Raw genomic sequence first — 11,269 nt, forward strand, 5'->3', positions numbered from 1 at the left:
AGTGTACAGTCCTTGCTGGTATTACAGTGTCCATACAGAAGTTAATGTAGTCCGTGGTACATTCGACCATTCTATCAAGGTCAGGGTCCTTGCTTTTATCATTTTCCTGTGACTCCAACAGTACATTCCAATCTGTTCACTCAAAACAGTCTTTTAGAGACTCCCTGGCCTCCGGGGTCCAGTTCCTGAATGAGCGGATGGTTGCAGCCTGCCTCAGTACACAGGGCTTGTAGGAAGGCTGAAGAAAAACCAGATTATGATCTGATCTGATCTGCCAAGTGGTGGTAGAGCTGAAGCAGTGTAGGCCTCCTTTACATTTGCATACAACAGACCTAGTGTCTTATTTTCCCTTGTGGGACAGTCAACACACTGAGCGAAGCCAGAGAGGTGAGAAGTGAGAGTGACATGGTTAAAATTCCCCGATATTGCAATAAATGCATCAGGGTGCTGCGTCTGTACTCTCGCAACAGTCTTGTGAATGACGTCACACGTGACTGCAGGCTCAGCTCGTATTTGAATGTAAACAACAATGGCGACGATGTGAGAGAACTCCCTCGGTACATAGTACGGTCTAAGACCAACTGCCAACAGTTCAATATCTCAACAGCAGATCTTCTCCTTCACTATGATGTGACCGGGGTTGCACCATCTATTGTTCACAAGCAGAACCAGTCCTCCACCTTTATTCTTTCTACTTTCTCCAGATTGTCTGTCCGCTCATACTACAGTGAAGCCGGGTAAATCCACACAACGGTCGTAGGCCTATGTATTGTTCACATTCTACCATGCAACTTATTTCAGAAGTTATTTGTTTGGAGGGCCTCACAGTTTGGGGCCTGCGCAGGCCATGTTCCCAGTCCAGCAGCATGATGAGGTAGCTCTTGAGACTTGACATACAGTATTACCTACACTAACATTGCAAGTTAAAAAGAAACATCTTTAAGCCGAAGGCATTTGAATGTTACTGCTCCAGTTTTACACACAGTCCGTTGCATTTAATGTGATGATTATTAAAAATTCCCTTAAGGTATTTCCTCCTTAGCCAGGCTACTGAATCCATTTACTTCTGCTACTGCAGTGGAAAATGACAAAGACCACATCATAATTAAAATGTTTATTATAAAAACAGACATGACATAAATAGCATGGTTTAGCTGAAGAATTGCCAGACTGTTGCAGTACATTTACAGGAGGAGGAGGAGGAGGAGGAGGAGGCCTGCTCTCTAGAGGCAAGCTGAGCAGCTCTGCCCTGACAGGAGCCTCACACTGCAGATCCCACAGTCACATTTCAGTCATCTGTCAACCCCATTCCTATACAGAGGCAGGTTACAAGAAAATACAACAGAAACACATGCAGCATCAGGAGTACATGCAAAAACGTGCAACTAAATTACATGCAACAAATAATTTCATGCAAAAGAAAAAGTATAAATACACAGGGTTGACAAAAGGTTTTTCAGAATTTATGGTATAGAGATGAATGCAGCAGGTTTGGCTCCACTGGAACACCTTTCCGGAATTGAACACTACTGTGCAAGTGTTAAAAATCCCACACAACCAACGTTCTCAGGTGAGAAGATAAAGAAACAACCAACTTTGGCGAGACACTGCACTCAAACAATATTTAAGATAGCTGCAACTGAAGCCAATGGACAAACACTGCACCTGCAGCAGTAGCATTTCACATCCTCTGCTTATGCAACAGACATAAGGTGATAGGCATCACCAGAGCAACACCATGCTTCATTCTCTCCAACTACATACATATCTTCACGAATGTAAAGTGCACTCAGGTGGAGAACCAGCAAGTGACTCGGCCCCAACTGAACTTCATATCCCACAAATCCTCACTTTCCTCCTGTCAGTTCACAGAACTGCAACAACAGCAAACAGTGATCTTCTGCGTTGACTTAAGAGTCACAGTATTTGATGAGCATTAGAGCCACTGATAGGAAAAAAAACAAAAAACAAAACAAAACAAAGAATAATGTTTTAAGTTCTAACATTACGCGAATATTTTGAGAAAAAGTTAAGTTATGACTAACACGACGTAATTATTAGGAAAAAAGTAAACATTACAAGTAAAAAGTCAGAATACAAAGAAAAAGGTTGTAATGTTCGAACACAAGTTATTTTGAAGGAAAGAGTTTTAAGCTAAAATTATTTTGACGACAGTCATATTACAATGAAAAACTAATTCTTAACAGTGTCTTAACTTAATGCGCCATCATAAAGATCATTCAATGCTGTTACAATGAAACGGTTTTAGTTGTGAACATTGATCCAAACCTTCACCATGTATAACACAGATTATTTCTTATATCAAATTTACTTTAAAAATTGTATAAATACGCAGTGATTTGATATTAGATCTACACATATATACACACACATTTAGAGTCAGCACAGTGAGTTTCTCTGGAATCAAAGATGGCTGACATTGTTTAAAGGCTTCAATTCCAGTCACTTAACCACAGACATTAATATACTTACACTTAGACTCACAGGACAGAAATACATTCCTAAAATGGGAAAGTTAAGACAGTTAAAAAGGTTAATGGGGGCCAATAACAACATTTCATCCTTGCCATATTGGATGTGGATCTCAATAGATTAAGGCATAAAGCAAGGAGCAGGTCAACAGAAATCTTGACCACAAGTCAAGATCTACACTGATGACAAGGGTACCAACAACGTCACAGAAAACTCTATACGGTGGACAAATATTTAAAAAGGGTTAAATGGTTCAAACCAGTCCATGGCACGGCATGTGTATATTGCACTTGGTGAGTTAAATTTAAGGGGTCCACTGCACAGGAGTCAGACCTGCAGACTTTACAGTAGTCCTCCTCAGAAACACTTCCTGAAGACAATTTGCGGGCCGAACTCTGCATATTCGTCCTGCCTGATCCATGCAGAGCTGAAGGTGGGCAGGTTGGCCAGCACCGCTCCTCCACTCCACACTGAGAAGTCTCTGTCTTTGGGGCTGGTGACACCAACACTCTCCCACATGTCAGCAGGTAAAAGGCCTCTGATTTCAGCCTGCAGCCGCTCAGGCAGGCCGGGCAGCAGAGTATTCCCACCTCCAGCAAGACAAAAAAACCTCAGTCATTATATTGATAAAGCACGACAACCTGTGCACTTGACACTAGGATAGCTGGACAGCATCTCTGAGCTGTAACACCGTAACAAAAAGCAGTTGTTACCTGACAGAACAATGTTTCCCAGGAAGCAGCGCCGCAGGTCAATGTCTGAGCTGAGGATTGACTTGAAGATGCTCTCATGCATCCCGTACTGGTCCTGTCCAATGAGCTCAGGTTTAAACAGAATCTCAGGGGCCCTGGATGCATGGGGGTGGGGGGTGGGGGGTGGGGTGTTAGACATATTCATATAATAGCAGTCTGCTATTAGAAGTAGCTGTCCTATCAGTTAAGTCCGCTCTGTCAAACAGTCTCACATGTGCAGCTCCTGCTGGACAAGACTCTGCGGGTCTCTGGTCTGAGATGGACATTTAGCATTATTCAACAAGACGAAGCAGCTTCTCATCTGTCTTAAATGTCACTTCTCTCACTTCTCAGTCCCTCCCGTGTAAGACATGAGGAAGAAATGAGGAGAGGAATCGACCCTTCGTTTAACGACAGCACGGCTGGACCGGCGGTCAGATACTGGGATGTAGGGCTGCTGCGATTAGTTGCAATAATCGACAACGTTGACTATGAAAATAAGTCGACGTCGATATTTTAAGTTGAAGAATCGTTTCCCTGATATTGATTTATGTGTGGCAGCCAGTCACTATTAACCACCATATATTGATTTTCCATGTATCACTTATGGTGGCTCTCTGAGTGACACAGACTGGACTACTGCAATGTTCTCCTGTCTGGTCGACCCGTAAACGTTATAAACCAGCTTCAGCTGACCCGAGTCCTGACCATGACCAGAAGGACGAGCACATCACACCTATTTTAAAGTCCCATCACCTTCTGTATTGATTTTAAAATTCTTTTACTTGTTTTTAAAGAACCTCATGATATAAGTGAATAAAGTGATATAAAGTTTGACTGACTGATTGCTCTGCTCGCTGGGAGAGGCAGGGCGTGCACGGCGTGCACACACATACAGAGCAAAGAGCAGAGAGGCTGCATGGACACAGAACCAGCTGAACTGAAGATTACTGGAGTTGACGACAACTTTGACTGAACTTTACGTTACTGTAAGTGCAATAAAAAGTAAAAGGCTAATGTGTCTTTGTGGCTGAGTGACTTGTTGCAGTTCATACAGTTAGAGAAGGTAAAATACTCAGGGGGTCCAGGGACAAATTCTTCTCTATCTGGGATCCTGTGTTGACATACTTAAGTGGTCTTAAAACCATGACCACTTAGTACCACATAGCAACCCTTTTCCATTTATGATCATTTGTCCATGCAAACCATAGTACCATAGTATAAACCTATGTATATGTTTTCTCTCCTAATCTGGGTGGGTGTCCTACATGTTCCGGATGGGTGGGACGGGTGGGCGGCTGAGTTGTTACTTGTGTATATACAACAAAGGAAACAAGGGTAGAAAATAATAATTAATACAATGTTTGTTATGTTTTATCCTCGTGTACATACCTCGTATCATTGATGCTCAATAAAAATATTTTGAAAAAAAAGAAAAAGTAAAAGGCCAATAAGAACTTCATCCAGCCACCTGTTCAATAAGCAACAAACAGAAAAGAGTATTTTCATCTATGTTGACCGCTGTCTCTTGGTGCCTTTACACAACATCACCCTGGTTTAGATAACAGTGAGTTGTGATGAAAAGCTGAAGGAAAGCTGCCTGTATGCGAGTCCAACTAATTATAGTTCACCACAAATCTTAAAGCATGGCAGATTGTTGTAAACTGAGCAACTGGCTGAGACAAACCTTCTGACTCATTAAAACATGTCTATTTAAAAAAAACAAACAAAAAAAACTGATATTTAAATTTTAGATTCTGACTTCCTATAATCTCCACTCAGGGGATTGAGTGTGGATCTAAAGCAGGACAGGATGTGCAGTTACCTGAAGCGCTCCGAGCCGAGGCTGACCATCTGTCCGTCTGGCATGGTGTAATGCATCTCCGTGCAGGAGGACCCCCTCCCAGTCAGCTCGGCCTCATAGCTGAGAGCCACGCAGCAGCACCTCTCCTTCATCTCCCTCACTATCTCCATCTCTGCTGTGGTGCGCATGCTCACCCCCTTTTCCTGCAGGAGCTGCAAGCATGAAAATTCATTGAGTCTTTGCACAGAAACACAAGACTAGACTGCACCAACACAAACACACACTGCAGTTTTCTGTCACTGCATAACATGATGACAGTTTATTGTTTTTGACCTGCTCTGCGTTACAGGATGCGGCTGTCAGTAATATTCAACAGCATGTCCTTACTGCTCAGAACAAGAAGGAAACTGCTGCTGCGTCAGGTAAAGGTGAGGCTGGTGTTATTCTACACCTTCAAAAGACCCAAACCATCAATGACTCAGTCTATCCTTCAATCTGTGTATCTTCCACTGAAGATACACATTTTTAAAAAACAAAAATAGATCCTTTTTATTTAAATATTAAAAAAATAAATAAATAAAAAAAGAAAAGAAAAGGCTCAGTCTTTTCCTGAAATAGCTGCTGAGTATTTGTGGCAGCAGGATGGTGTGTGTGTGGGACTGAGTCTAAACAAACCACAGTGTGCGTTTGCAGTGATGTAGGAACATGTGACCCAGTGACATGGTGAGACTCACTGATGGTTGTCTGCCTCCTCCACTCAGTTCAGGTCACATCCCTGTTTATCCAGAGTTATAAAATGTCTTGAGTTATGGCTAAAAAGTGTTTGGTGATGTCACACTGACCCTTGACCACCAAAATTTAATCAGTTCACCCTTTAGTCTTAGTGAATGTTTGTGCCAAATTTTAAGAAGTTCCGTCGAGGTGTTACTGAGATATTGTGTCAACGAGAATGAGACGGACAACCTGAAAACAACATGGCTCTGGCTCTGACTGTCGCTGGCGTGGAGGAATAAAAATGCAGAATATCACCAGCCTGACAAACTGTCCTCTCCTCCTCCTCTCAGCAGGTCAGTCACTGCACTAGCTGCACAGTGTGGAAAGAACAGTGTATTGCTGAATACCTTTTTAAGCTGCAGTGTAACATCTCCACCAGCCAGAGGGAAGCGCTGCACTGCGTGAGGTAGACAGTATCCCTCAAACACAGGCACACTGTGGCTCACTCCATCTCCAGAGTCAAACACCACACCTGCAAGGAAGAGTAGTTCTTCTTTAGTCTGTGATACACAACTCACAGACACAGTGCAAGAATAAAATGCTTAAAAAAAAGACAGATGAAGGGAGCAGAGCACCAGTGGATCTGCCGGCTGCGTACAGGGCCAGCACCGCCTGCATGGCCACGTAGGTGAAGGGAACGTTGAAACACTCAAACATGATCTCCACCATGCGCTGTCGGTTCTGCAGGGGATTCATGGCCGCCTCAGTCAGCAGAACAGGGTGTTCCTCTGGGTCCACACACAGCTGCTGGAATGTGTGATGCCAAATCTGAAACCACGACACAAATGAAACGTTTGTGCATTTACCAGCTCTGCACAGAGTTGACTTAATTGAACATGTCTTGTGTGGTAGCTGAACAGTGACATCACATCATCACCTTTTCCATTTCATCCCAGTTCCGAATGATCCCGTTCTTTATTGGGTGCTGCAGAGCCAGGACCCCTCTCATGTGTTGGGCCTCGTGTCCGATGTAAGTATCCCTCACAGTGTTACCGTTCATCACTTCCTGTAAAGACAGAACACGAACCTGCGATCAGAGAGGCTACACTTCAACACGTTTTCTAAAGATTTGGGTTCATGAAGGAAACAAGCAGCAGCCTGACCTCATATTTTGGTGTCCCAATTATTGTTGGGAATATAATGTTTGGATGGTTTTGATCTGCGAATCCTGCTTTCATCAAACCAGACCCAGTGTCCAGCACTATGGGGGTCTTGAAATCCATCATCTGCAACCACAGTGAAAAATAAATCAATGTGAATCAAATAAAGAACAATCCTGCCGCTTGTTAACATGAGGTTTCATCATTTAGCCCAGAAGTTCCAAACCTTTCCCACCTCATGGCCACTTAATCTCAAAAATGTTGGAGGCCCACATCCGACCTCTTAAACAGGACCTATTATGGCCATCTTTAGTGTTCATCATTTCATTCTTGGTGTCTACTTAAATAGATTTACATGCTTTAATGTTCTGAAAAGACATTTTTCTCCTTCTGTACATCTTTTACTGTCCTCTATTCACCCTCTGTCTGAAATGCTCTGTTAGAGCTCAGGGTCCTTTAAGCCCCCCCCCGCCCCAAAGCTGACCAACCAGAGCCCAGTGTGCTCTGATTGTTCAACTTGCCGGAAACTTCCATGGCAACGATACGTTACGATACACAAGCTGGATTGGAGCAGATGAGCGTACCCACTGTCAGGCAGCCGGAGCGAGGGAGAAATATGGAGAGCTTGTGAACCAAGACGCTGGACTCTGACAATATTCCTAACTTGGAATACTTTTATGAGAAACCTGATGCTCCCGGGTGGGAGGCGGGACTACACTACACAGCACTTCTCAGCTGCAGACACCAGAGTATTAACCACAGGTGATCAGTTTTAAGGTGATTGGTGAATAGAAGCATTAATTCACATCTGTCATCGCCAATTTTTTATGAAAATTGGCTGATCATGATCAGCGGCCGATCAAGATCAGCAGCCGATCAAGATCAGCGGCCGATCAATCCCTAGAGAGTTCAGTACACGGCTGGAGTCAGGACATGATTAGCCTAGTTTAGCATAAAGACTGTAAGCAGGGGGAAAGAGCTAGCCTGTCTCACCTGGCTCTCAGAAACAAAGTGAATAAGTGCATTTCCATTACGTTGAACCAAAAAAAGTTTCCATATGATGATCTACCCTGTGACTGATGATGGTTTTAAGCAATGAGGTAAACTTGAAAAGGTGTAAATGTAACCTCTGTAGACTTAAACCTAAAGTGGCTGTTCCAACCTGTACCTCTGTCGTATCGATGTTCAGCTGGGTCTGAAGCCCAGGTGACCCAGCTCCTGATATCCTCTGAACACCATAAGGCAAGTCTTCATTCAGTTCACGCTGGTCAGGAGGCAGCTGTGGTGCCGACTGCTCATCTGGAGGAGACACACTCTGGATTTCCATTGTTGGGTGTAAGTGTGTCTGTAGCAAACCTGCAGGTGGCCCCGATGTATCCTCTTCATCTTTAGAGGTCATTTCAGACAAGTGGGCTGAGGACAGGCCACACCTCTGCCGGTGGTTGTTGTTGTTGTTGCTCTGATCCTTTACATTTGAATGTAGAGAGCAGAGACTGATGGCTGGAGTGACGTTCTCTGATTCAACCAATTCATTAAAACCAGGATCCTGAGCTGCTGAAGACGGATCTGGATCCAGCAGCTCTGTGGAATGAGGGGTTCCATGTTCTGTGAGGTAATCCTTCACAGGAAGTGGAGCTTTTCCACCTGGGTCAAACGCTCCATCGTCCGGCCTCATTTCAGGGGTTAAAGAAGCTTCTGGTTTACATATGGCACCGTTTTCACCAGATCCATGTAGTCCTTCAGCACAGACAAACCCCTGAGGTTGGATTCCCAGCTCTGCAGAAGCTTGCTTCAAGTCAGAGGTGCCATTCAAAGCAGTTCTGCTAGATTCAGATGCAGCAGCCTCAGGGGAAGGAAGATCCTGATGTTGAGGAACACAGTCATGTGGTATGGCCTCCAGGTCTGCTGGAGAATCTTCAGTCTTGCATGACTCCTCATTCTGGTCTACGGATGTGGAGTGTGTTCTGTGGGATCCGGTACAGCCCTCTGATAGAAGCTCATTGCAGAGTGCTTGGTCTTCTTTATTGTCAACTCTGGCCTTGTCCATTATAGAGCATCTTACAACTTTTCTAGCTCGGACCTTGTGTTTCTTCATTTTAGGCTCTTTGTCCAAACTCTTCTCGAGCTTCTCCACCTCCCTCTTCTCCTTTTCCAGCTGTAACCGGAAAGCCTCCCTCTCCCTGCTCACGCTCGACGGCCCGTTTCTTTCCGAAGCTTTTCTCCCCGAGAGCTCATTGTTGAGGTTCTCTTCACAGCGCCGGAGCTCGTGGATCTTCAGGTTCTCCTCCATGATCAGCTCGTCCAGAACATGGACCGTCCTTAGCTCCCTCAGCAGGTCCGGCCTGCTGGGAGCTGCTGCTGTGTCTACTTCAGTGCAGTGCCCATGGTCTTCAGAAGTCTTAGCTTGACTCGCGCATCCAGCTGATCTGGGTTCACTGAGGTTGTCAGATTCAGCAGGGTCCAGGGAGTCCCCGAGGCCGAGAACACCAGCTTCAGTCAACTCGCTGGATGACAGCTTTAAAAAAAAAAAGAGCATAAGCAGATAAATCATGATGAACAAACACTGGTTCAGACAGCCTGTGTAAACCTAGAGTTCAATAAAGGCAGACGATGTTCTCTAGACAGAGGCTGACGACGTACAAGTCGCACAGGAACACAAATGAAATTGTCTATTCTATGTACTATTACATAAAGAAATATGCATCTATATAGTACAGATACCAGTGATGATGAAGTCAATGACACTTTCCACAGTGAAGAAGAAAGAAAACTAAATTAAAGTGACCTTTGGAAGCTGTGATTAAATCTTGTACAATTTCTAGATTTGACAAAGCGAAAGATCGACAACATTATCGTTTCAAGTTCTGTTCAACTACCTGACCCCATCTGCACAATCAGACCTTTATTCATCCTGATTGGCAAAACAAGCCTTTGTCAGGAGTCAGTTTCAATTCTTGACTTGTTTCAACTGCTTAGTTTGACGCCGACACTCCTCATGTCATGTGACCCCGAGTACAGGTAAAACAACAGGCTTTGGTGATGAAAGCGGATGCCAACTGTCGGTTGTCCAACTGCACCATCAGAGTGTGTGTGTGTGTGTGTGTGTGTGTGTGTGTTAGAGAAGAGCTGTATGATTGTGTGTAAATGGTTGAATGTGCTCTGATTGGACCCTACATACATGCATTCCATTTACAAAGGTGAAAATTTGCCTTTTGAAGAGATCTGAGGTTAAACGCCTCGCTGCCGACCTCTTTACAGATCAGACTGAGTTTCCTGCTGGTTTGTCAAAGAAGACACTTTCCTGTGTGGGAAAAACGTACCGACAATAATCGTCTTCAGGTTCACCAAAACTCACATTTTAACGTTTAACAAATCAGAATCAAAATCAAATTCTATACTTAACACACCTGACTACACAGTGTGTTTCCAGAGGAAGAAATTATCCATTTGTCTGGACTAATTAAAAGATGAAGGGGACTGCTGGCATGAGCGGTGACTTGTTTCAGGACTGAGTTTCGCTCACTGATGAGCAGTGATGAACGTACCACACCGAGCTGCTCCTCACTGTCCCACAGTGGCCAGTGCCTGTCCTCGGACCTCAGCAGCGCCTCCAGCGCAGCCTCCTGAGCCAGAACGCTTTCTTCTTCCTGTGAGACAGATATTTGTCTGCTGATCACAGCGAGTCGGAAGTAAAGCCACATCATTAGGCGGCTGTGGGTTGTGCTGGGAAAACTGCTGTTATTTTTCACATGTTACAGATCTCAGCGGTGTTGCAGCTCGTCATGGCAGCGATCATCTTCCCCCTGTGCGTCTCTTACCTCCAGTATTTCATCAGCCCTGCCCAGGATCTTCTCCACCTCCCTCAAACCCTCCTGCTCTTCCACATCCCAGTCCTTTTGGGAGATATCAATCTCACTGGGAAAAAAAACAAACCAATCTCCTAAAACATACATTAAGCATTTAAAACCCATACATTAACATATGACTTCCTGTAATGTCAGATTTTTTGAAAAAGTCCTGTTGGTCCTGACTGCTACTGTGTCTAATGCTAGCAGCTCTGTCATGATCTTCATTGACCCTCAATTCACCCAAATTAATCATCCAACGCACGTGTTAATCCGTATCCATATAAACCAAACCTCTGCTGCTTCATGTTTTTCTATGGTGGAATGCTTTAGCTTTAGTGTTAGCATACACTGCCTTCAGGTGTGCATATTTGAGCCTTTTAACATGAATCACATGTACAGGTGTTCCCAGTTATTCTGGCTGAGACCTAATTAGAGGTCCAATCAGAAGAACTGGACTCACCTGTGTGGGTGTACAAAAGGTGTTCAGGAGCTTTAAGATAAGAACTGAGAAATCTGATT

General features: G+C 44.2%; 1 protein-coding gene across 1 annotated transcript in view; it reads right to left on the minus strand.

The window, feature by feature from the left end:
* Nucleotides 1–1,099: 1,099 nt before the first annotated feature.
* LOC130187573 (uncharacterized) overlaps nt 1,100–11,269 on the minus strand; it is a 25,712-nt gene continuing 15,542 nt past the window's right edge. The window contains exons 14-23 of the mRNA XM_056405285.1: nt 10,721–10,817; nt 10,448–10,549; nt 8,071–9,417; nt 6,906–7,028; nt 6,680–6,808; nt 6,378–6,570; nt 6,150–6,274; nt 5,050–5,240; nt 3,207–3,340; nt 1,100–3,083 (exon numbers count right to left, since the gene is read on the minus strand). Coding sequence (XP_056261260.1) covers nt 2,851–3,083; nt 3,207–3,340; nt 5,050–5,240; nt 6,150–6,274; nt 6,378–6,570; nt 6,680–6,808; nt 6,906–7,028; nt 8,071–9,417; nt 10,448–10,549; nt 10,721–10,817 — 2,674 coding nt within the window. The 3' untranslated portion in view covers nt 1,100–2,850. The remainder of the gene's footprint in view (nt 3,084–3,206; nt 3,341–5,049; nt 5,241–6,149; nt 6,275–6,377; nt 6,571–6,679; nt 6,809–6,905; nt 7,029–8,070; nt 9,418–10,447; nt 10,550–10,720; nt 10,818–11,269) is intronic.

This window comes from Seriola aureovittata, chromosome 19 (assembly GCF_021018895.1).
Source record: "Seriola aureovittata isolate HTS-2021-v1 ecotype China chromosome 19, ASM2101889v1, whole genome shotgun sequence".
NCBI lineage: Eukaryota > Metazoa > Chordata > Actinopteri > Carangiformes > Carangidae > Seriola > Seriola aureovittata.